A 27116-nucleotide genomic window follows, 5' to 3' on the forward strand; every position below is an offset into this window, starting at 1 on the left:
TTATTTTATTTGTTCTCCTGTTTGTTTTTTATCTTTACCATTGTGCGTAGTTTGGTTTTCCAGCCATTTACAGCTGATTTATCAATGTACTCCAGACATTTTCTGTATTGATTTTTATTTTTTGTTCGGGAGAGATTTGTACCCAAATGTGAGAGTTTATAACAATTTTTAAGTTAGGGGTCTCAGAAAATGGCAGGCCACAAACATTTTTTTTAAAAAAAACAAAAAAGTGAGCCGAAGTATGAGTATGCAGCTTGTATGCTCATGTTCACACTGGCCATAGGACAAAGGAGAACCAAAGATGAAAATAATATGAACATATACACTGCTGTAACTAAAATAAAAGCATAATGCATATACATAACCATAGGGTACTTAGTAAACACTGTTTTTGATCAAAAAAGCATAAAACCATCCCACCGCGACAAGGTGTTCCCAGTCGGGATAGTACCTGGACTCTCTAATATTAAACCTCACCAGGTGTCAACAGACATCAATGTGAATAAGGGCAGAGAGTGACTGGGTCCCAACTGGATACACAGCCATAGGAAGCATAAGATGAAATGCCTGACTCACTGAGGGGGGCCGCACCCTATTTGTGCTGAGTACAAGAGACAATTTTTTTTCAAACTTCTGATTTTTTTTCCCCACCGAAATAAAAGTTCGGTATCACTGTAATTTTACTGACCTGGAAAATGATGTTCTCAGGTCATTTGTACTGCACAATGGACATCGTAACAATAAATCCCACAACACAATGGCTGAAGTGCAGGTGCTTTACAACATTTGCTCGAACTTGGAATAGTTTCTCCATTTTCCATGATAGCAAAATGATTAACGTCATTCAAAACTACAACTTGTCTTGCAAAAGAAATGCTTACCCTTGGGAGAAGGGGAACAAGAGACAAGAGCGCAAAAACAAAATATTGTGAGGTGAAAAAAGTTTGAATTGTTTTCTAATTTCTCATTTTCTTTTAAAACCTAGTGCTGAAACTGAGCGGGAGCCTTCCCGATGTATTTGATGCCATGAATCGGATCAATAGTCTTGTGCCTTTAGGAAATATCTCTGAGAGTGTGAGTCGTATAAGAGAGCTTATTCAGCAAGCCCGAGATGCGGCAAATAAGGTGAGATCTGAGCAACATTAACCAGCGCTGCAGCTAATCCTCACATTACTGCCTTATAACTGCAGATTTCTTCATTGTTTGGCCCCAATTCATTTTCACCCCCTCATCAAGATCATTTTCTCTTCAGTCTTGATGACGAGGGTGTGAGGGAGTCAGATACTCCCAATTCATGAAGAAGTGCACACCCCTTCATGAATCTGGAGTATCTGATGAGCGGCGTGCGCCTCCATGTGTTATTCCAGAAATCTTACTCCAGTCAGAGAGTGGAGTGAGATTTCTGACATACAGAACACCACAGCTCACCATGGATTAGACGAACTGTGGTGTGGTGCGCCCCAACTCCACCCATTTCATCAAGGATGGGAGAAACTGACGTAAAAACGACAAAAGTGGCAACATTTTGGCACAATTTTTAATTCAGACTTTTCAATGTTTTCACACCAAAATTCTGTCGTGAAAGCTTTGAGGAATCGGGCCCTTTGTCATTTTCTTCATTGTGTCTTCCTCAGATTAGTTAATTTTTCATAGCCGTGTCAAAGTGAACTCATATATAAACAAAAGTCCTAATAATTCTGAATTTTTGGGAGAAATCTTCTGGATGAGAACCACATATGACTCGCTACTTCTTTGAGTAACTTCTTTTCAGCTTTGATTCTTAAAGGAATTGTCCATTACTGGACATGCTGGCAACGCTTTTCCAGGTGATTCACTTGAGGGATGTCCGCTCTGATGAAATAGTAAAGGCTGCAGCTGAAAAGTGGCCATTTGTTGGTTGCATTCAGCCCGTGACACAGCATGTCATGTCATTCACTGGGAGCAGCGCTGCTGCGGGAGATGAGCAGCCAGCATTTTGTGTCAATTCGGGCTCTAAAATGATTAATGTGGGTTTTTCCAGCAGTAGACAAGTCCTTTAAAGGGACTGTATCATCACTTCTTTAAATATGTTTTTTTCTTTATTCATGGTGATATTTTGTCACAGATCCAATGTTATCTATTTTAACAATGAATCCTGAAATCTTGCAGTTTTCACTTTTGACTTTGAAGCCACATGATAGTTGGACACTTCATTTTTCTTCATCTCATTATAATCATTTACAGAAATATAATAAAAAGTAATACCTGTATCATAAAGCTGGAGCTAGATAACACAGAAAGCACCTCTGACAATAATGTAGGTGATGTCACAGCTCACCTCCTCTTCCTCTTTGCTCAGTAACGTAAAACTCCCTCTATAGTCCACGTGGCTGCTGTAAAGCATATCTCTGACTGCTGTCAACAGTGCGGTACGGTAGCTAGGGCAAGATGGCTGCCCCAATAATCATATACATGTGGGCAGGAGAATTGTATTTATGTGGCTCTCTAGAACCCACCTAGAGCATTGTCTCCAGTTCCATTTCAATGTGATTATCTCTTTATAGGTTGTTGTACCAATGAGGTTTGATGGCAATTCTGGAGTTGAAGTACGACCCCCAAGCAATCTAGAAGACTTAAAGGCCTACACTTCACTTTCATTCTTCCTTCAAAGACCGCAAAGTCGAGGAGATCGCAGGAAACGTCAGCTGTCGGCAAATATGTTTGTGATGTACCTGGGCAATAAAGATGTAAGTGCGATACTAATGCTAAAATATCAGCTCTTTCTACACAATAAAATTCATTTTACACCATTTATTTAAAAATTTCCCAAACAAAGCAAAATGGTTTCCAAGAGTTATTAGTGGTGGGCTGCAGTACACAAGATAAGTACATAGTATAAGAATACGACCAGCCATCTCTCTTTACAGACTTCCAAGGATTACATTGGCGTAGGTGTTGAAGATGGCCGACTCATGTGTGTGTATAATCTTGGAGGCAGTGTGGGTGAAATCAACGTGGACCCATTTGTTTCATCCAGTAAATCAGAAGAGGCTATACTGGACAGAGTTGTTCTAGAAAGGTGCGTATGGGAATGGAGAAATGTCTAAAGTTTAATGAGACTGACGTTGGCTCCGGTGGACAGATGTCTCTGCTTTACAGCAGACATGTACAACCTGGAAGTAAAACATGGGCCCCGATTCATCAAAGTATTTATGGCAGTTTCGTAAAACACTCTAAAAAGGCACAAAATTATTGAGCAAGGCTAATATTTTGAGACTTTTTACTTTTTTCATACACTTTCAGTCAACTTTACCAACGTGGGTGAAGTTTGGGGGCCGACATTTCTTTTATTTTTTATAACTCCAGTTTTTATTGAATTATATAAAGTTGAACCGATATCAGTTAACAAAACCCCAATCCAATCGTATACTAAAAAAAAAGTATATCTAGTAGTGTGGGCCTCTTACTGAATTTGCCTCATCTTACTTCTCCACACCCCTCATGAAGACTGATGTGCAAAATGCCGGTCTTAAAGAGGACCACCCACCAGGATTTTTGTATATAAACTAAAGCCAGTGCTATACTGGCACTATCATGCTGATTCTATACATAACTTTAGCTGTGAGATCAGATGTATAGTTTCTGAAATATAGGCACGTAAAGTTTGTGAAATGCGCTCTTATCTGATGAGAGGTGCAATGGAATATGTAATAGGTGAGTCGGGTTTAGCTATTTATTCCCGCCCCTGTCTGCCTGCCTGTCCTTCCTCCCCCTGTCCTTCCTCACCCTGTAATAACAGAGACAGGGGGAGGAAAAACAGGCAGGCAGACAAGGCTGTGAATAACTAGCAAAATCAAACCCACCTATTAGATATTCTGTAGCTGCTATCAATCAAAGAACTCTGCATTTCACAAACTGTACTTGCCTATGTTTCAGAAAGTATGCATCCAATGTCACAACTAAAGGTAGGTTTAGAATCCCCATGATAGCGCCAGTATAACACTGGGTTTAGTTTATATACTAAAATCTTGGTGGTTGGTCCTCTTTAATGAATTATGACCTTCAAATTTTTACCTGATACATGCTAATATTCTTATTTATAGAATCAGTTATATGCTTGACCTGATGTAATGGTAAAACATAAGAATACATTATAGACATGCATCCTCCTTGTCTTATTTCAGGATCTACCAATATGTTACTCTGAATTACACAAAGTCATTCACATCCAACAAACCAGATCCAACCCGAACATATACAGCTGAAACCCAGAGAAACACTCTGCTCAATCTGAATGCTGACGATGTTGTGTTTTATGTTGGAGGATACCCAGATGACTTCACTGTGAGTTTCTACAACCAGCTACATGTGTTTTTTCATTTATTATTACAGTGAAAAATCTTTTTCTGTGCTTTAAGCAGATATTTAGGGAAAATGTAAGGAACAGTTTAGTTTTATTCTCTATACTACAAGACATTGTTTAGTAAGTAGCATTCCTTAGTAATCTCATGCATACATTTACTGCATGTTATAAGCAGCCTTTCTCCAGTCAACCCCCTTTGACTCAGAACCTCTTAAAGATGGAGCTTGTAAATCTATCAGCCCCATTTGCACAGAGAATTGAATTCCATAACTGAATTTTCCACTTTGCCAAAATGTAGTGCTTTGATAAGACACATCTAGATTTCTTGTGTTGACATTTATAATTATGAATTACAGTATATATTTATTACATAGTTTCACAATTGCACTGCCCTTCTCCATATTGTCCTCCCACACTGCCCTTCTACATATTATCCCACTACACTGTCCATCTACATAATATACCCCCTGAAACACTTCCCCTCTGTTTAATATGCTTCCTCCACACTGACCATTTCCATAACCCCCTCCACACACTGCCCCTCCCATAATGCCCCTCTTCATAATATTCCCCACACACATACAGTGCTCCTCTCCATAATACCACCCCACACTGCCCCTCCCTATAATACCACCACACTACCCTTAGCCATACTGCCCCCCCCCACACTGAGCCACTCCATAATACCACCACCCCACACACACACCCACACTCCAAAATATCACTACCCCTTTCTATAATATTGTTAGGGCCAGGTGGATGGGCAGACCCGGGAGGTGGATCCACTGGGCCGAACTCCCCGATGAGGAAAGGAGTCCGGTAGCCGGAGCACTATAGGTAGCAGAACAGTCCGCGCACAAGAGCACAATGGAGAAGTCCCTGGAACCACGGGGTCACTGATGGTGGTCCGGGTGACGGAGCTCAGGTTCGGAAGCCGGGATGATGTCAGGCGGGGTCCGGAACCGTTGGAGCGAGATGACGGGTCACCGCAGGGAACAGAGATGGTGCGGACTGTCAGGATGGCAGATAGGCAGCGTTCGGGGTTCGGGATACGGCAGGACCGGATGGCAATGCAGGATCGGCTCTAGAAGAGAGAGAGGTAAGTATCTCACAGGAACACAAGGAGACCTGACTCCTAGCTTGGGAAACACGAAGATCAGGCCCCGCCCCCTTGGACATTGCACCCCTTTATACCCCGTACCTGTGTGCTTCATTTCCTGTCAGTGGACACTGGCCCTTTAAGAAAGGGTCAGTGACCGCGCGCGCGCCCTAATGCGCATGCGCGCGGCCCGGGTGCCAGAAGCCAGGGCAGGAAGCTGAGAGGAGGACGCAGCAGAGCCGGACTGGGGCTGGGAAGCCGACGGGCGCCGGGAGCGGGGACCAGGAGGCCTGGGAAGCGCGGGCGATGGAGGCTGGAGAGCGGGGAGCGTGGCAGGTGAGCCGGGAAGCGGAGCAGAGGACCCGGGGAGCGTGACAGTACCCCCCCCCCCCCCCACGCCCCCCTCCCCGCAACCGGGACAGGAAGGCACGGATCAGAGGAGTACCCACATTCTCTCTGGGCTCCCAGGACCTATCCTCAGGACCATACCCAGCCCAGTCCACCAGGAAGAACTGTCGACCCCGTACGGTCTTCATGGCCACGATATCCCTTACCGCATAGATGTCGTCATCAGCAATAGGAGGAGGAGCCGGACTGGCAGCAGCGGAGAAGGGACCAAGGACAACCGGCTTGAGCAGAGAGACGTGGAAGGAGTTGGGTATCCTCATCGTGGCCGGGAGCTGCAGTTTGTAGGAGACCTCATTGATCTTGCCGAGGACTTTAAACGGTCCGATGTAGCGAGGACCCAGCTTGTAAGATGGTAACTTCAATCGGACGTACTTGGAAGCAAGCCAGACGAGATCTCCGGGGGAGAAACACGGAGGATCCAGACGTCTCTTGTCTGCGTGTCTCTTCATCCGCAGGGATGCACGTGCAAGGGACGCCTTAACTGAGTCCCAAATGGTTGTAAAGTCACGGACTACCGCATCGGCAGCAGGGACATCCGAGGAAGAGGATACAGGCAATGGGACCGAAGGCTGAAGTCCGTAGACGACATGGAAGGGAGAACTGGAGGAGGACTCACTGACGTGGTGATTATGGGAGAATTCAGCCCAAGGAAGAAGCGTGAACCAATCGTCATGATGGGCGTTGACGTAGTGACGTAAGAAAGAGGTCAAAATCTGATTGACCCGTTCCACTTGGCCGTTCGACTGAGGATGGTAGGCTGAAGAAAAGTCCAGGGTTACTCCCAGATGTTTACAGAGAGCCCTCCAGAAGCGGGAGGTAAACTGAGTTCCTCTGTCGGACACAATGTGTGATGGAAAGCCATGCAAGCGGAAGATGTGATGTATATAGGCGTCCGCGAGTTCCTGGGCAGAGGGCAGTCCAGCCATAGGGACGAAATGGGCCATTTTCGAGAACCGATCCACCACGACCCATATGACTGTGTGTCCGGAGGACAATGGCAAGTCCGTAATAAAGTCCATCGCAATGTGTTGCCAGGGAACTGAGGGTATAGGCAGAGGCAGAAGACGACCATATGGCAGGTGTTTGGGCGTCTAGTTCCTGGCACAAGAGGAGCAGGCAGAGACAAAAGAGGCGACGTCCGTGCGAAGGGATGGCCACCAATAATGACGTACAATCACACTCCAAGTTCTTTTCTGGCCAGCATGACTGGCTGTTTTCGAGGCATGGCCCCAGTGTAACACTTTTTGCCTGTCAGTCTCAGAGACATAGGTCTTCCCGGGCGGTATCTGGGCCAGGGTGACAGGAGCCACCGGAATAATCTTACTTGGACAGATGATGGGTTGGGATGTCTCCTCTTCCTGCTCCATGGGCATGAAAGACCTAGACAAGGCATCAGCGCGTACGTTCTTGTTCGCGGGTCGGAAATGGAGCTGGAAATCGAACCGGGCAAAGAATAAGGACCACCTGGCTTGCCGTGGGTTCAGTCGCTGAGCAGACCGCAGGTATTCCAGGTTCTTGTGGTCCGTGTAAATTATAACGGGGTACACTGCTCCTTCCAGAAGATAACGCCATTCCTCCAGAGCCAGTTTGACTGCCAATAGTTCTTGGTCACCGATGGTGTAATTGCGTTCAGGCGCTGAGAAGCTCTTGGAGAAGAAACCGCAAGTCACCATCTTCCCGGAGGAGGACTTCTGCATGAGCACTGCTCCGGCTCCCGAGGAGGAGGCATCCACCTCCAAGGTGAACTGGCGGTTTAACTCCGGACGGTGGAGTACAGGAGAGGAGGCAAAGGCCCGCTTTAGGGAGCCAAACGCGGCGTCGGCCGCAGGTGACCAGTCCTTTGGATTAGCCCCCTTCTTGGTCAAGGCGGAGAGAGGAGCAGTCAGAGCAGAGAAATGAGGGATGAACTGGCGGTAATAGTTGGCGAATCCCAGAAAGCGTTGGATTGCCTTCAGTCCAGAAGAAGGAGGCCAGTTGAGAATGGAAGAGACCTTCTTTGGATCCATCTGCAGTCCGGTATCGGTGATGAGGTAACCCAGGAAGGGGAGAGAAGACTGTTCGAAGACACACTTCTCGTACTTGGCGTACAGACGATTCTCTCTCAGTCTTTGTAGAACCAGTTGCACGTTCTCTCGGTGGGTCTGAAGGTCCGGAGAGAAGACAAGGATGTTATCCAGATATACCACCACACAGACGTAGAGAAGGTCCCGGAAGACGTCGTTCACTAATTCTTGGAAGACTGCTGGTGCGTTACACAGGCCGAAGGGCATCACGCAGTATTCATAGTGCCCATCGCGAGTGTTAAACGCGGTCTTCCATTCGTCCCCCGAGCGGATACGGACCAGGTTGTAGGCACCCCGAAGATCCAACTTGGTGAACACGCGAGCTCCTCTGAGCCGATCAAACAATTCGGGGATGAGCGGCAGGGGATACTTGTTTTTACGGTGATTTGGTTCAATCCCCGGTAGTCTATGCATGGGCGTAAGTCGCCCTCTTTCTTCTTTACGAAGAAGAAGCCTGCTCCAGCAGGAGAGGAGGATCTCCGAATGAATCCCCTTGCCAGGCTCTCTGTGATGTAAGAAGACATGGCCCTTGTTTCGGCTGGAGACAGTGGATATATCCGTCCTCGAGGTGGTGTAGTTCCCGGGAGCAGGTCAATGGCACAATCGTAAGGACGATGTGGCGGAAGTACCTCTGACTCCTTCTTATCAAAGACGTCCGCGAAGGACCAATAGTCTGAGGGTAGTCCCGGTAGGGACTCTGGAACTGGAGGTCGCCGGATGGGTTGTATGGTCTTCAGACAGTTCTCATGGCAAGAAGAGCCCCATCGAGTGATTTCACCAGTGCCCCAGCTGACTGAAGGGTCGTGTGTCCGTAACCAAGGAAGGCCCAGCAGGATTTGATGTGACATGTGTGGGAGGACGTAGAGAGCGATGTTCTCGGTGTGCAGAGCACCGATACGCAATTCAACCGGCCTGGTGATCCAGGAGATGGTGTCAGAGAGGGGTCTCCCATCCACAGAGGCAATCACGAGGGGTTTGTCGAGTGGAGTAACAGGCACCTGGTACTTGTCCACCGTGGCCTGCTGGATGAAATTGCCTGCTGCCCCAGAATCGAGGTACGCCTCAGCCGTGAACCGCGTCTCTCCCGTTGTCACTTGCACAGTCCATGTAACCGGGTCTGAGAGAGTCCCAGCACCTAGGGTGGCCTCTCCTACCAACCCTAGGCTTTGGAGTTTCCCGACCTCTCTGGACAGGAGCGTAGCAGGTGTGTGCCCTCTCCGCAGTAGAAGCAGAGACCCTTGGCGAGCCGCTCTGCTCGACGTTGTTCAGACTGTCGCACACGGTCGACCTGCATGGGCTCATGGACGGAGACACCAGATGCCGTTGACTGGAGAACGGCGGACTTCTGCGGAGGAGAGGAATGCCGTACCGGGCGTCTCTCACGGGACACCTCTTTGGACCGCTCCTGAAAGCGAATGTCCACTCGAGTCGCTAGGGTAATCAGGGCGTCCAGGGTGGACGGTACGTCACGACCAGCCAGCTCATCTTTGATTCGACCCGAGAGTCCTTCCCAGAAGGCGGCGGTTAGGACCTCGTTATTCCACCCGAGTTCCGAAGCCAAGGTGCGGAAACGGATGGCGTATTGACCCACCGTCAGAGTTCCCTGACGTAACCGGAGAAGAGATGAAGCAGACGCGGAGGCGCGTCCGGGCTCGTCAAAGGTGCTGCGAAAAGCCTGCAGGAACTCCTGGAGGTTCTTGGTCATAGGGTCCTCCTTCTCCCACAAGGGGTTCATCCACGCCAGTGCCTCGCCCTCTAGGTGAGACATTATGAAGGCGACCTTGGCTTGGTCGGAGGCAAACAAATGCGGCAGCTGCGTGAAATGGAGGGAGCATTGGTTTATGAATCCCCTGCAGGTCTTGGGATCTCCGGCGTACCGGGGTGGTGCGGCCAAACGAAGTCTGGAAGCATCCGAGGAGGCTGCCACGGGAGCGGGAGCCGTGGATTGACTAGTGGAGGCCGGAGGTGCTGAAGATGTGATCGATGCTTGTAGCGTGTTCAAGCGGGCGTCCACGGAAGTCATAAAGTTCAGCATGCGGGTCTGGACTTCACGCTGGCGTTGGAGTTCCTCATGCAAGGCCGCTAGTGCTTCGGCGGGATCCATGGCCTGATCTTACTGTCAGGGCCAGGTGGATGGGCAGACCCGGGAGGTGGATCCACTGGGCCGAACTCCCCGATGAGGAAAGGAGTCCGGTAGCCGGAGCACTATAGGTAGCAGAACAGTCCGCGCACAAGAGCACAATGGAGAAGTCCCTGGAACCACGGGGTCACTGATGGTGGTCCGGGTGACGGAGCTCAGGTTCGGAAGCCAGGATGATGTCAGGCGGGGTCCGGAACCGTTGGAGCGAGATGACGGGTCACCGCAGGGAACAGAGATGGTGCGGACTGTCAGGATGGCAGATAGGCAGCGTTCGGGGTTCGGGATACGGCAGGACCGGATGGCAATGCAGGATCGGCTCTAGAAGAGAGAGAGGTAAGTATCTCACAGGAACACAAGGAGACCTGACTCCTAGCTTGGGAAACACGAAGATCAGGCCCCGCCCCCTTGGACATTGCACCCCTTTATACCCCGTACCTGTGTGCTTCATTTCCTGTCAGTGGACACTGGCCCTTTAAGAAAGGGTCAGTGACCGCGCGCGCGCCCTAATGCGCGTGCGCGCGGCCCGGGTGCCAGAAGCCAGGGCAGGAAGCTGAGAGGAGGACGCAGCAGAGCCGGGCTGGGGCTGGGAAGCCGACGGGCGCCGGGAGCGGGGACCAGGAGGCCTGGGAAGCGCGGGCGATGGAGGCTGGAGAGCGGGGAGCGTGGCAGGTGAGCCGGGAAGCGGAGCAGAGGACCCGGGGAGCGTGACAAATATCCCCCTCCACCCCACTGGTCATCACTATACTGTACCCCCTTTCACAATGCCCCCCCATAATGTGTGTGCCTTGGCAGTAACACCAAACCTCCCCTCATCTAAAATGATTATACATTTAATCTTCACCTCCTCCATGGAACGCTTACTGGAGCTGAAGTCACCTTTGCCCCAGCAGCAGTGTGATGATGTTATCACGCTGCTGCACCTCTCTTTCCTGAAGTGTCATTTCCCTGTGTCATTTCGTACACATCACTAAATTTATGGACATCTACGGTTTAACTTCTTTGGCTGTTATCGACATCTGGTGAGAAATTCATGACAATATTACCTTTAGAAATATATTTACTTTAAAAATTGGTGACATGATCGATACCTATTTCACCCGCTGTATATTGCCGACTTGAATTACACTGCAGTTTATGATTAGTAATAAGATTGTGTCATAATAATCTCTATATACATACCATACTTGTGATTGAATTTGTCCTGTAACTTAGCTTAATATGCGTGAAAGAGGAAAATCGCACAATCGCATATCCAGTCTGTTAGGTACATCTCCAATGAATAAATACATAGCGTTCTCCTTCTTAATACTGTTTTTTCTTTTCTTATTAAAAGCCTCCACCCAGATTGAATTTTCCAAAATACCAAGGCTGCATTGAACTCGATGACATGAACCAAAATGCAATCAGCTTGTACAATTTCCGACAGACATTCAACATTGACACAGTTGCGGTTGAACCTTGCAAAAGGTATGTGTGTAAGGCCTCTGCCACACTCACGTGAATTTCACGCACGTGCCGAGAGACACGTATTTTCCCTGCGTGTTGTGTGCAGGTAAGTACGTGTCTCTGGTACGTGCGTGACACGTGTGTTCTACGTGTGCTATCCGCGATAGCACACGTAGAATCAGTAATTATTATACTCACCTGGTCCTTCCTGATGTCCGCGCTGCTGTCCGTGGTGCTGATCTTCGGCTCCAGCTCTCCCGTCTCCCCGCTGCTGCTGCTGCCAGGCAGTGAAGTGAATATTCAATGAGAATAATGAGCGGCGGTCGGCAGCAAGAGGCAGCAGCGGCAGAGACAGGAGGGCTGGAGAAGGTGAGTTAATGTTTTTTTTTTTTTTCACTGACATGTGTGTTTTCTCCGGCGCGTGTCACACGGGACCGCATCCACACTACACCCGTGTGGTACGGGTGCGGGCCGTGTAACACCCGTGCTGCCGGAGAAAACACTGACATGTCAGCGCTTTGAAAATCGCACACACGTACAAACGCACACGGACACACGTTCCGTGTGGTTTTACGTGTGTGTGCCTGCTACCATAGGGTAGCATTGGTTAAAGTGTCTCCGTGCCGCCGGTACGTGTAAAAAATGACAAACACGTGCCGGCAGCACGGATGTGTGGCACAGGCCTAAAAGTGTTTGTCAGGGGTCTAAAAATCCTATTAGGGAATCCTGAGCTAATAAAGGGGGATCAATGGGGGACGGAGCACGGCCAGGCAGTACATCTGGATGTGATCACAAGCTGTGTAGTGCTTCATTTCTCCCACAATAGTGCATAGATGAACACTTGCTGTTGCCTTTTTGTTTTTTTTTTTATTATTATTATTATTATTTATTATAGCACCATTTATTCCATGGTGTTTTTACATGTGAAAAGAGTTATACATAATAGAGACAAATACAATAATCATAAACAGTACAAGGCATAGACCGGTACAGGAGGAGAGAGGGCCCTGCCCGCGAGGGCTCACAGTCTACAGGGGATGGGTGAGGATACCGTATGTGGCGGTAGAGTCGGTCATGCAACGCTATAGCGGACTGAGGGTTATGGCAGGTTGTAGGCTTGTCAGAAGAGGTGGGTCTTCAGGTTCCTTTTGACGCTTTTCAAGATAGGCGAAAGTCTGATATGTTGTGGTAGAGTATTCCTGAGTATGGGGGAGCCACGGGAGAAATCTTCGATGCGATGGTGGGAAGAGAAGGTGAGAGGGGAGTTGAGAAGGAGATCTTGTGAGGATCGGAGGTTACATGCAGGTAGGTACTGGGAGACTAGGTCACAGATGTATGGAGGAGACAGGTTGTGGATGGCTTTGTATGTCCTGGTTAGGGTTTTGAACTGGCGTCGTTAGGCAATGGGAAGCCAGTGAGAGATTGGCAGAGAGGAGAGGTCAGGGAGTAGTGGGGGGACAGGTGGATTAGTTTGGGCAGCCTTTCCTCAGTGGATCATTGTGGTCACAGCAGATATCAGTTGATCATTGTGTAACCTTGGAATTGTGCAAAGTAGACAACCCCTTCCAGGGTGAGTACAGACGTGTGGAATCACTACAGATCTTTGCGGATTACACTCTTAACCCCTTAACGACCTCTGACAGATCCTTCCGTCATGAAGCGTGTGCCGCTAAGCCCCGCCCCCTGCCGCGGGCAGGATGCGGCGATCGGCGCACATATCAGCTGTTTTCAACAGCTGACATGTGTGCCTGCATGTTACGAGTAGAATCGCATTCCACCCTTAACATTAACCCCTTACATCTCGCTGCCAAAGTCTGGCAGCGAGATGTATATACGGGCGGTCACGATTTTTACTTACCGCCGCCCCCACCGGAAGTCACGTGAGTGATCACGTGACTTTCGGTGGTTGCCATGGTAGCACAGGGTCATGTGATGACGCCTGCAGCTATGACGTTTCACTTTAGTTTTCACTCGGCCGGGAGGCCAGTGAAGCAGGAAGTGACCGTATCCGCTGTTTACAGCTGTATAGCTGTGATCAGCAGATAGTGCAGAGTGATCGGATTGCTGATCGCTATAGCCCCCTAGGGGGACTAGTAAAATAAAAAAAAAAGTAAAAAAAAGTTTAAAAAAATCCCCTAAATGTTCAAATCACCCCCCTTTGACCCCATTGAAAATTAAAGGGTTAAAAAAAAATAAATATACACATAGTTGGTATCGCCGCGTTCAGAAATGCCCGATCTATCAAAATATAAAATCAATTAATCTGATTGGCAAACGGCGTAGTGGCAAAAAAATTCCAAACGCAAAAATTACGTTTTTTGGTCGTCGCATGTTTTACGCAAAATGCAATAACAGGCAATCAAAACGTAGCATCTGCGCAAAAATGGTACCACTAGAAACGTCAGCTCGAGACGCAAAAAATAAGCCATCAGTGAGCGATAGATCCCAAAAAATGAGAACGCTACGGGTTTTGGAAAATGGCGCAAAACGTATGCCACTTTTATTGGACAAGCTTGTGAATTTTTTTTAACCCCTTAGATACAAGTAAACCTATACATGTTTGGTGTCTACAAACTCGTACCGACCTCAGGCATCATACCCACACATCAGTTTTACCATACAGTGAACACCGTGAATAAAACATCCCAAAAACTATTGTGCCATCACACTTTTTTTGCAGTTTTTCCACACTTGGAATTTTTTTGCTTTTTTCCAGTACACCATATGGTAAAACGTATGGTTTTATTTAAAAGTACAACTTGTCCCGCAAAAAACAAGCCCTCATATGGCAAGATTGCCGAAAAAAAAAAAAGTTACGGCTCTCGGAAGAAGGGGAGCAAAAAACAAAAACGGAAAGTGCCCCGGGGGCTGATGGGGTTAAAATCTGCAACAACTCACAGTACGAAACGTGTGTATACACAATACATGTTGTTGGTCCATTTGGGGCTAATGGTAACAACGTTTGGCCATACTTGTTAAAAATATCAATGTTGTGCTGGTCATTCTGTAACTAATAATTTAGCCATGTGGCAACATTCAAGTTAACAAAAACATGACACAACAATTGAAGCCTGATAGATTTTAAAGAGGTTGTCCATCTCTCTTTTTAATTTAACAATGGGCCCAGCGTTGTCTATACTCACTGTCCGATCCCTTGACGCTCCTCTGTACCGATGTTGGTGTCCTTGTCCTCTAGAAGTAAAGTCGGTGATCAACCACCGTTGGCCCACTTTGGTTATGTTATCGTAGTTATTTTTGCATGTGAAATAGTTATTTCACATGCACATAATTTCGTATTTTATCTTTCACTTGATTGCTTAACTGAGGGACTTTTTACTGCCATAGATTTAAAGAAGAATCAGAGCAAAGTTTCTTTGAAGGTATTGGCTATGCCAGCATATCATACAACGTGCCCAACATCAAATTTCTGCGCTTTGAGCAAATCATCCAGACCACCTCAGATGTCGGCTTGCTGTTTTTTTCCGAAAAAGAGGTATTTAGCTATCCAAAATAGATTCAGCATAACGTAAAGCAATGTGTGAGTTCAGTTTACATACAGATGTATAATACTCACATATACAATGTATACACTGTATATGGTGACTTTCATAAGGGTCATTTTAACGTTGTGTTTTAAATACAGGATAGTTACATCAGTATTGAAATTGAGGACGGCCTCCTTGTCCTTAAATACAAAATAAATTCTAACCCAGAGCAGCAAATGAAAAATCCCACATTTAAGCGTGTAAACACCGGAGCAGAAGTCCGTGTAAGTAGTCACACACTGTGTCTATATGTATTTCTTTTTTTAGCTTCACTTATCAAACCATATTTTCCTTTTTTCCTTCTTTTTTTACCTCCGCAGTCCATTCTGCCTCTGCTCGTTAAGTTTCTACTACTGACTCTGTACTAAATCTAGCCGTCACCAGCACCATAGTGCAAAGCTTGGTATATCACTTGCTATACTACTTCCTTTATTCTGTCATTGGCTTTCAAACAGCGTATTATGGTATAATATACTATATAATTTGCAGCCATGCTGTTATAAATAATTGGCTTTTTCATTGCTTTCACAGATTCAGGTGCTGCTCGCACCCAGCGATAAAGTCATACGTGTGCTTCAAGGTCAGGAGGTCCTAAGTGCTCCCAATGTGGATGTATTTACTACGGGCACATACTATTTGGGAGGAGCCCCCACAGAATTTAGAGAAAAGTGAGTCAATGAAGCCCTGTTATCCACAGTAGTGTCCATAGTTCATTAATATATCTATAGCACTGAATATATTTCATGCCTACTTTACACAGGTTTAACATAAAAACTCCACCTTTCCGAGGATGTGTTAAAAATGTAAGGACCCCTGTGAGCGCCGCCTCATTTAAAGAAACCTACGGAGTCAGCAGGAGGTGTTACAGTGAATGGAGCGTAAGTGAGACCGTCATTTTAAGAACTGTTTTATAAAGTTAGATAAAGGGGTTGGCTTATGCAGATGCCCCCTGTACATATGGCCTACTAGGGGTTATGGCGGGTGTCCCTTGTTGGCTACCACTTCATAATCCACAAAGGAGATAAGCTCTCTAAGTAGGGCTCCTTTTTGTCAGATTTCAACTATTTATGTATTATAACTAGGGATTATTGAATACCTCAAATATTCGGCTTTGCGAATATATGCCGAATAGGTCTATTCGCAAATATTCGATGAGCAATGTAAGTCTATGGGAAACCTGAATAACAACTATTCGGGCTTCCCATAGACTTACATTGTGCATCGAATATTCGCATAGCGGCGACCTATTCGTCGGATATTCGCGAAGCTGAATATTTGAGGTATTCCATCATCCCTAATTATAACCTCACTTAAGGGTAGGGTCACAAGACCGTTTTCTCCACATCCAAGACAAACGGTCCAGTTATTTTGATCAGACTGATCAAATTGGCATCAGATTTTCTCCGTGGAGAGCAAAAAAACTAAAAACAAAAAAAGTATTTCCACCTTCTTCATTCTGTCAATCCGTTCAATCCGTGAAAATCAGATTGGACTCCGAGTGCGGGACAATTTTTTGTTTTTCACGGACAATAGACTTGCATTGCCAATTTTAATCTGACACTTGGATCAAAATCGGAGATGTCTCTGATTTTTTTCAGTCGACCACTCAGTCTGAACAAAAAAACTGAACATGTGCGCAGTCCCATAGTATATCATAAGTACGAGTACTATCTATGAAAACAATAGATAACACTCGTACAAGAAAATCGGTCGCGCACAAGCCCTTAGGGAAATTGACCGCAGTATCCTGTTTTGGGGTACAGGCCTGTGGTGATCAATTCATAAAAATACCTTTTTTAATACAGTTACTAGTTTAGGATACCTGTATTTTTTAATGCAAAAGCCAGCTCTGTGTAGACCGAAAGAAATGCAGGGAGATTTCAGCTCTGAAGGCTGCAGAATTCTAAATTAAGTTCTGGACAATATACAGCCTGTAAATCAGTATAAAATAATTAATGTGAAGCATTCAAAATTTCACTTACATTTATATAAATAGTATGCTATGTTTCAACAGTATAGTGCTTTAATAACACTCATGAAGCAGTATGATGGACTCTTTTTATGTTTTAGTTGAGCTGCTCCTTTTAGGAGTAAATAATTCTGTGGTCTCCTATTGCTATTGATATGTGACATTGGTGACATTTTTCCAAAGATGTCTTGATGAAGATACATTTTCCCTTTTTGTTTCAGACTGTCCGTTCTGCAGAATTCTCTAATGGAGGAACTTTGGGCCTGAAGCCAGATGGCTTCTCCTTCCCTGGGGACTTCCAGGCATCTTTTGGCTTCCAGACTCCTCAGATGGATGCTATGCTGTTAAACCACAATACCCAGGTTTGTTCTTCATGGCTGGTACAGGTTTTAACCTTATTTATCCACTTTTAAGCAATATTAGTATAACTACATGCACATTGAGGGAATGCTCACAGTGGTGGTAACATAGGAGTGGCAGTGGCTTTACTACAATAGGCAATTAGCTGCCATGATACATACAGTATAGGATTCAGCAATCAATAATTTACTAGAAAATGCTGGTAACAGACAAACTAAAATGTCTACGAGGAGGTAGTCTTTCACTTCTGTTTTTTTCAGCATGTGGACATCCTGGTGACTTACCATCAATATCTACTGGTCCCCACTCACAAGGTCCACCATCACATTCATAATTTAGCTCTTCCTGGGTTCCCTTATTATCAACCTTTTTTATGAACAAATTATATATGTTTTTATCATTGAGATTAAAGCGGGCTTTACACGCAACGACACAGGCAACGACATCGCTAATGAGATGTCATTGGCGTCACGGAATTTGTGACGCACATCCGGCCTCGTTAACGGTCGTTCGTATGTTTCACACGCAACAACGTCGCTAACGAGGCTGGATGTGTGTCACAATTACTCACCTAATCATTGATCGTTGACCAGTCATTGTAATCCCGATTATCGTTGCTGTTGCAGGACGCAGGTTGTTCGTCATTCCTGCGGCAGCACACATTGCTATTTGTGACACCGCAGGAACGAGGAACATCACCGTACCTGCGGCCGCCCGCAATGAGGAAGGAAGGAGGTGGGAGGGATGTTCCGCCCGCTCATCTCCGCCCCTCCGCTTCTATTGGGTGGCCGCTTAGTGACGCCGCTGTGACGCTGAACGAACTGCCCCCCTTAGAAAGGAGGCAGTTCGCCGACCACAGCGACGTCGCTAAGCAGGTAAGTATGTGTGACGGGTGAAAGCGATGTTGTGTGCCACAGGCAGCGATTTGCCCGTGACGCACAACCGACGGGGGTGGGTGCTTTCACCAGGGACATTGCTAGCGATGTCGCTGTGTGTAAAGCCGCTTAACGGTAATGGATTGAAACAACTATTGGAGACTAATCTCAAGGGTTTGATGGCTCAGCTGGATGGCACTGCTCTTTTAACCATTTGTGGTGTTCCCTACTCCACAAAGTCTCACTGCAGTACCTGACTTCATGAATCAGGAGTGTCTGACTCCATCACGCCCCTTCATCAAGACCAGCGTGAAGACCTCCTGTCTTGATGAATCGGGCCCAATGTATTTATTAGTCACCAGGGTTTTCCTGCTTCATCTGAGAGCAGCATAAAGTAGGGAAAGAGACCCTGATTCCTAGAATGTATCACTTAGTTTTCTGAGTGCAGCACGTGTGACACAATCAGAGTTCTTAGATGTACCGTGTAGCAGAGTTCAGAAAGCTAACCCCACAGACACCACAGCTTTCTGTGTACATTGTTTAGTGACGTTGAGTTGCTAATGAATGCTGGGAGCGTGGTTGGTCTAGCAGGCACGCGAGACTTAGGGGTACTTTACACGTTGCAACATCGCTAGCATCGGCTATCGATGCCGAGCGCAATAGTACCTGCCCCTGTCGCACATGCGATATCTTGTGATAGCCGCCGTAGCGAACATTATCGCTATTGCAGCTTCACACGCACTTACCTGCCCTGCGACGTCGCTCTGGCCGGCGACCCGCCTCCTTCCTAAGGGGGCGGGTCGTGCGGCGTCACAGCGACGTCACACGGCAGGCGGCCAATAGAAGCGGAGGGGCGGAGATGAGCGGGACGTAAACATCCCGCCCACCTCCTTCCTTCTGCATTGCCGGTGGAGACAGGTAAGGAGATGTTCCTCGCTCCTGCGGCTTCACACACAGCGATGTGTGCTGCCGCAGGAACGAGGAACAACATCGTATCTCCTATTGGTGCGACATTATGAAAATGACCGACGCTACACAGATCACCGATTTTTTACGCTTTTGCGATCGTTTATCGGCGCATCTAGGCTTTACACGTTGCAACGTCAGTACCGGCGCCAGATGTGCGTCACTTTCGATTTGACCCCGACGATATCGCAGTAGCGATGTCACAACATGCAAAGTACCCCATAGTCTGGGCACTAATCAATTTCTGCTGATAATTCACTCATTCAATTGAACAGCACAGAGCCTAAAAAGTGACCCATCCCTGAAATCAGTATCTCAGCCCCTACCTCAAGCTATCCTCAAATTACATATCAAAAACTTGCTGATAGATTCCCTTTATTTGAATTGTTGTAATACCCTATATTTCTTCCTGCAGTCTGATGAGTTACATGTTTCTCTGGAGGATGGAACAGTTACTGTAACTACTACTAACTCGAATGTCAACTTGCGATCCAGGGACAAGTACAGCGATGGAAAGCTTCACTATGTGTCAGTGATAAGAAACGATAATGAGTAAGTACCAAAACTGTCAAATGCAGTAACTGGTTATGAACAATTTATTAAAATGATATAAAGCAAACTAAAAAATAGTTCAGATAAATTCAGCTGTGGAAAGAACCCTTCTACATAGTCACTGGAAATCCATTACTTTCTTTCTATTATTGTAGTAACCTTTAAGGATATCATGATAGGTGTTGAAGTTATCCAGGCAGCTCACTCTTTATGATTTATGATTGGGAACCTGTCACCAGGATTTTCATATATAAGCTACAGCCACCACCAGTGAGCCCTTATATACAGCTTTCCAGAATACTGTATATAAGAACCAAGGCCGCTGTGTAGAACGAAAAACCACCTTTTATTATACTGATCAGATTGGCTGTTGGGGGACCATCATAGTAAATAGGGGCTGTAAGAAGAGCCATCATACTATATGGGGGCTCTATGATCAACCATTGTACTATATGGAGAAGGTGGGGGACCATCTTAGTATAGAGGGGCTCTGAGATGGAGTCTCATAATATATTGTAAGATGGACCATAATACTATATGAGGGGGTTTGAGGGACCATAATAGCTGATAGGGGCTGTGAGGTGGACCGTCATAATATATAGAGACTCTGAGGTGAACCATCATACTCTATAAGTTGCTTTGAGGTGGGCCATCATACTATATGCTGGGCTGTTGGGGGGCCCATCATACTATACAGCGGGTTGTGGAGGGACAGTAATACTGTATTGGGACTATAAGGAATCTTTATAGTTTGTGGGAGATATATACTGTGAGGGCAACCATCATACTGCATAGGGTGGTTGTGGTGTACATTATACTGTGTGTTGTGGCTGTGGTTGACCTTATACTTTGTGGAGGTCTATGTGGTACATTATACTATATTGGGGCTGTGATGACCATCATACTGTATAAAGTGGTTATAAGGAACATCTTACTGGATGAGGGCTATGGTGTCATCATACTTTAAGGGGGCTTTGGTAGAACTTATACTTTATATAGGGGCCTATGGTGGACATTAGGGTCTGTGGTGCACCTTATAATGTATATTGGGGGCTGTGGTGAATATCAGAACTTATGGGTAGCTGTGGTGACAATCTTACTGTGTGAGGTGCTGTGGGGCATCATACTTTATGTAGGTTTTGTGAGGCAATCATACAATGGGGGGGCATAATACTCTATATCGGTCATGAAAGGGGTATTATACTGAGTGAGACCATGTAGGGGCTTTTGTAGGAGCATAATAACTGTAAGTGCCGCAATACATATCCTTGTCTGTTTAGTAAAAAGATGGGAAATATGGCTTTCTTTGACTGCACTCGGATAACTTGTGCACTCTGATAATTCTCATGTGCTGACGCTAAGGGGTACTTTGCACGTTGCGACATCGCTACTGCGATATCGTCGGGGTCAAATCGAAAGTGACGCACATCCGGCGCCGGTAACGACGTCGCAACGTGTAAAGCCTAGAAGCACCGATAAACGGTCACAAAAGCGTCGAAAATCGGTGATCTGTGTAGTGTTGGTCATTTTCATAATGTCGCACCAATAGGAGATACAATGTTGTTCCTCGTTCCTGCGGCAGCGATGTTGCAACATTCAAAGTACCCCTAAGAGTTGGTGATCATGTGACCGCAAGTATGCAATTTGCATACTTTCTGTCACATGCTGACTAGACGTGCATGACCTCGCTCAATACAAGTGAATTCAGCAAAGCAAAGTACATTTAGTTGGAATGTGGCCAGAGGTGTGTAAATTGCATATTTGTGATCAAATGTCAGCCCGCTCCCAATGCCGGCACCAGAGAATCCTGACAGTGCGCACTGTTAAGAATCTGAAGTCTGAGGTCACATAGACTTTAACTTCATCCCATGAAAGATTGTTATAGTGGTATTATCAATACTGTATATTTTGGTAACATTTGATTATGGTTTGTTGGTATTTGATAGTGCCACAATAATAATATTGCAATATATTATGATTCAATCTTGTACAGCCGTATTATTTCAAATATATGTCTTGTAGTACATTTTTTATTTATTGCAGGCAGGGTAATATTAGTAATAGATATCCCCATCTGGGGCTCGGGGCGGGACAGCATGGGCCTGTATGCTTTCAAATGCCAGGGCTGAATATGAGTCCCAGTCTGTCCCTGATGGCAATGTGTCACCACACCATCCAAAGGCTTGCAGGTTGCTGCTCGGCCATGGAAATCCAAGTTTTTGTGCTGTTGATGTCGGGGAAGGTTTTGAGCTATGGAGTCAGCAGAGTGTTGGTGACGTTCTGCTTCCGCACTCACCAACCTCCATTTCTCAACTTCTTACACTTCCCAGTAACCAGATCTGCAGCTATTCCTTCCACCTGACTTTCTATTATTTAGATGCCATCCTCATGAAGCGCACATAGTAATGTACATCGCCTGAAATTACAGTCTGCGCAAACAGCAGGAGATTAAATACACACTGTTAAATACCACATCAGACTCTATTCTGTGCCCCTGGAGATTAATTAACACCTTTGCATCTCCCTAAAAATGAAGTCTTGCGTCAGAGGAGCTGTACAGTCAGAGAACGGGCTATTTTTAGGTGACCACAGGCGGCTTTGCTATAGGTTAGAAATCTGCTCAGCCTGATTATAGTAAGATAAGTATATACAGTATAACTGGGTATTCATGTCCTGAAAACACATGACTACTGTACGGTATATAACAAATCTGCACAACTGCAGGTAAATCCTGATGATGACCGAAACGCATTACACTAAGGTTGACTGACCATCTCATATACAATGTTCAGTCCATAAATAAGCAGGATCCTGGTCCAGCAGCTACGTCATTAGTCCATGACCTCCTCCTACCTGCCAGCGTTCCAGGTGCCATTTCTGATTAGTAAACCCGCTTGTGTTTTCATGCCTGTATCACTTTAAAACGATGACATAATACCAGATATACTAATCAGAAGAGGCGCGAGTGGTGCTGGCAGGTAGGAGGGCAGTGCTCAGGGCCAGCGGCCACACACTACTGAATTGGCCACTTGGCCAGGATCCTATGAATCATTTTGTTTAATTTTAATGTTTAATGACCCAGTAATAGAGCAAAGCATTGGGTAGGACTGAAATATGGAATATCTGTCCTTATAAATTTATGGCCCCTTTTGAACCCAATAAATTAATCTTCGTGAAGCGCCGTTAGTCTGAATATTATTCTGTAATCTCATTTCTGTCCATTAGTTACTGAACTGCACTTTTCATTGAGCTCATGTCTGATTGTTGTAGACAATAAATATTACCGATGTGTGCATAACATACAACTGAGCCCCATATGTGACCCTATATTCATTACATATGACTGTGACAAGTAACAGTGATTATTTTATTTCAGGTATAAGCTCTTGGTTGACGACAAAGAAGAAACAGAAAATACTGTCAGTTCCAGAAGACCAGGTTCATCCCCCTCCGATATATACATTGGAGGAAATGGCTTCAAGGGCTGTATGACAAATGTGTTTATTAAAAGGTAATTGTATTGTCTTCCACTGTATACAATGGAGTTGCAGGCTGCTATTTTTATTCCTGCTTCATACTTGATTTAGAAGCTCTGGCTCTGTGCGGTCAGGTATTGTAGCAGGATAATGTGCGGTACATGCACAATGTGGCCACTTTATGTACAATTTCATTTCTACCCTGACAGCCTGTATTCTGTAGGCTCACGACAGCTGGAAAGCCTCAGTCTACAGACCACTGAGCTGGGGTCTCTAATCCCTATTATGAAGCAGGAGAACAGGGGGGTCAAGCAATTACGGTGGATTCATTCAATTGAAACATCTCAGAGCTATTTACACCTTATACATAATTTATGTCACAACTGTAAGTCACATGCTCATACTAATGTTGGCTGCTAATCTTTTTCTCAATTTCAGAACTTTACAAAATCCCACTGTACAGAACCTGTTTGACCACACGGAGAAGAATAAGGTGTCACTAGGAGTGTGCACCCCAGAGGAAGCCCCCATGCCTCTGAAACTACGAGGACTCAAACAGCCTTTGAATCTCAGACTTAACGACATTGACTTGGTAATTCCTGGGTTCATGGATTTATATTTACAGACTGGCTGATAAGTATCTGCAAAGTTTAGATCTTCATGTGCAGCACATAGAGCATGTCCCATCCGAACATTCCTCATCATATTCAGATGCTTTTTGTACTCAGGAACCAGTGGGATGGTGTGCAGAACTAGTATGGGGTGGAGTAATGGTATAAAACACCTGAAGCTCTGTTCACATCACTGATTTGTTTATTTAATTTTGTTGAGGTTTCACTATTTTTTTTATTGGAAAGCTAAAGGATCCCATTATATTGCAACGAGGCCGTTCAGATCTGTCTAGAAGCATATAAGCATCTAGTGTCATACTGGTCACGGGTTAGTGAAAAAGATCTTGCCATTTCTTACGTGTTTTAGGAAATACTTGGATTCTTCATGACAATAGCATTTGTTCCTATATGACCAAATTCACACATCCATATAATACCATTCGTGCTAAGATCACAATTCCCAGTCTGATCGCAAGTCATCTGATCTGCACTACGATAGACATATATGAAGCGGTTAGTTTGTCAGAAGACCTGCAGTCCGGGAGGGAGTTGCTCGTCAAGTACCAATCGTATAATACGGACGTGTGACTATGACCTTATAAATGCTTCAGAATGGTTACATCATGAAAAATACAAGTATTCTGCACCCCATGTTCTTATGCCTCAAATTCCAAACCGAGAACTAAGTATTACCAATCTTCTTGTCAAAGGAGCTTGATCATATATATATATATACTCTGGCAGACTAATCAGAAAGAAGAGGAGTAATAAGACTCAATTGCCAATTTATCCATACTTTTACCAGAGGATTAATGGAAGAATGGTACAGGGCTACGGTCTAAAAAGAGGTTCTAGGGCTCTTATATGAGGAATACATAGATTTACTAAATCGGACATTTTTTAGAGGTGGTGACAGGTCCTTTTTATGTAAGTAAGCCATAAAAGTAGTGTGATTAGACTAATTTGGCTGGATTCACCCTTGGGAATATTATGCATGAGTAGAAAATATACTGAGATTCATAGGTACTTCACTTGGCAAATCATATAGTGTCAAAATAAGAACAGGAAAAAAAGAGTATTCCTGTTCAAAAAGACTTAAGTGTTTAGTCTCTTCTCAAAAGGTAGTTTCGGTTGCAAGTTTGGCAATAATTACCGTAAATCTTCATTTATTGTCAGTGCAACACTGTCAGCGATTGGCAGTCGTACAATGCCAGACATCTGTCCTACACAGCTGCACGGCATACTCATAGCTGGATCTACATCTTAACACTAGAAGTCCCAGAAATTTAAGCTCCATAGGGTTCCAATGGTAGAAATGTTAAATGACCCCTCTCTCTATGACTTCTAGTGTTAAGGGTGCTTTACACACTGCGACATCACCCGGCCCCGTCGTTCGTGCGACATTTGGTAATTGCTGCCTTAGCAAACATTATCGCTACGGCAGCGTCACACGCACATACCTTTTCAGCGACGTCACTGTGACCGCCAAACAATCCCTCCTTCAAGGGGGAGGTGGTTTAGGCGTCATAGTGGCGTCACTAAGCGGCCGCCCAATAGAAGAGGAGGGGCGGAGATGAGCGTCCGGAACATGCCACCCACCTCCTTCCTACCTCATTTCCTCATTGCCGGTGGACGCAAGTAAGGAGATGTTCGTCGTTCCTGCGGCATCACACATAGCGATGTGTGACGCCGCAAGAACGACGAACAACCAGCGGCATGCACCACCAATGATATTCTGAAAAGGAGCGACGTGTCAACGATCAACGCTTTTTGACATTTTTGCGATCGTTGATCGTCACTCCTTGGTGTCACATACAACGATATCGCTAACTGTGCCGGATGTGCGTCACTTACGACGTGACCCCGACGATATATTGTTAGCGAAATCATTGTGTGTAAAGTACCCTTTAGAGTCCTCCATCTCAGTCTGTGTGCTTTAAACGCTGTCATTGACCCTTCTCTGACTGACGCAATATTTTACATATATTTCTGCAAAAAAATGATTTAGAGAAACCTTTTAATAGTATTTATAACTGTCCTTGCCCTAGAGGTAAACCATCCTCTTTGTTCACTTTAATGTAGGGTTTCTCATTGACTTTTGCTTCTTGACATTTAATAACTGACCTTGTGCGTCTCCTCTAACAGTCGGGCCTAGACATTATGAGCAATCTACTGAATACACAAACTGGACTGAAGAATTCACAAGGCTGTACTCCTCACTCAAACTTCACATCTAACCTGAGGTCCTACAGATTTGGAGACACTCCAGCAAGTCACTTGATTTATGATTTAAGCAAGCAGAGTTTCAAGGAGAGGTATGTGTGATGGCCACCTACAGGAAAATGTAATTTGTTATATTGATAAGGTGTATTAATGATAATATACAGTAACCAGTTGTAAACAGTGATTGGGTATGACCCACCAAAATCTGTGTGGCCCCATTGTAGCCTCTTCTTTCATGCCATTATCCATCAAATGTTATTATGGAAGAATTATATTACTGGCTTAATATCTCTATAATGTGGTACATCACACAAGGTTTACAGTAAGTAGCTACAGATTCGAAAAAGCTGAGTGTGTAGTACTCTTTGCTGTGTGTACAAAGGCAAAAACAGGGTGGCACGTCCATAATGCACTTTAGTGGTGGTCATTATTTAATTTACTAGAAGGTGGCCCGATTCTACGCATCGGGTATTCTAGAATTTACGTATTGTGTAGTTAATGTATGATTTTTGTTATATATATATAGATGTTGTTGTGTGTAGTTACCAAGTGTTTGTGTAGGGCGCTGTACATGTTCTGGGTGTTGTCTGGGTGTGGCGGGGGGTGAGAGCGGTGTTGTTTGTGTGTTGCGTTGTTTGTGGAGCGCTGTGTGTCTGTAGCGTTGTGTGTGTGTGTTGCGCGGTTTGTGTGGGGTGTGTGTGTGTGTTTTGGGGGGAGGTATGTTTTGTGCAATGTGTGTGTTGTGCGGTATGTGCGTATATTTGTGTGTGCCGCGGTGTTTGTGTGTTGGGTGTTGTGTGTGTGCGGCGTTGTCTGTGTGTGTGGGTGTCTGTGTAGGGCGGTGTTTGTGGTTCCCAGTGTGTGTGTGGTGTGTTGTGCAGTGCGTGTGTGGCTGTGTGTGTGTGTGTGTTTTGTGGGGAGGTGTGCACTCCCCATCGTGCTCCATCCCCCATGCTGCGCACCCCCCATCATGCTCCATCCCCCATGCTGCGCACCCCCCATCGTGCTCCATCCCCCATGCTGCGCACCCCCCATCGTGCT

At 45.6% G+C, this 27116-nt stretch overlaps 1 protein-coding gene across 1 annotated transcript in view; it reads left to right on the forward strand.

The window, feature by feature from the left end:
• LAMA3 (laminin subunit alpha 3) overlaps nt 1-27116 on the forward strand; it is a 291632-nt gene that overhangs the window by 237610 nt on the left and 26906 nt on the right. Inside the window, exons 53-66 of the mRNA XM_075353342.1 lie at nt 986-1125; nt 2544-2726; nt 2907-3058; nt 4164-4323; nt 11386-11519; nt 14844-14991; nt 15142-15267; nt 15575-15711; nt 15804-15921; nt 17234-17374; nt 19629-19765; nt 23142-23276; nt 23680-23833; nt 25998-26167. Coding sequence (XP_075209457.1) covers nt 986-1125; nt 2544-2726; nt 2907-3058; nt 4164-4323; nt 11386-11519; nt 14844-14991; nt 15142-15267; nt 15575-15711; nt 15804-15921; nt 17234-17374; nt 19629-19765; nt 23142-23276; nt 23680-23833; nt 25998-26167 — 2035 coding nt within the window. The remainder of the gene's footprint in view (nt 1-985; nt 1126-2543; nt 2727-2906; nt 3059-4163; nt 4324-11385; nt 11520-14843; nt 14992-15141; nt 15268-15574; nt 15712-15803; nt 15922-17233; nt 17375-19628; nt 19766-23141; nt 23277-23679; nt 23834-25997; nt 26168-27116) is intronic.

The sequence above is a fragment of the Anomaloglossus baeobatrachus genome, chromosome 6, assembly GCF_048569485.1.
Source record: "Anomaloglossus baeobatrachus isolate aAnoBae1 chromosome 6, aAnoBae1.hap1, whole genome shotgun sequence".
In the NCBI taxonomy this organism is placed as follows: domain Eukaryota; kingdom Metazoa; phylum Chordata; class Amphibia; order Anura; family Aromobatidae; genus Anomaloglossus; species Anomaloglossus baeobatrachus.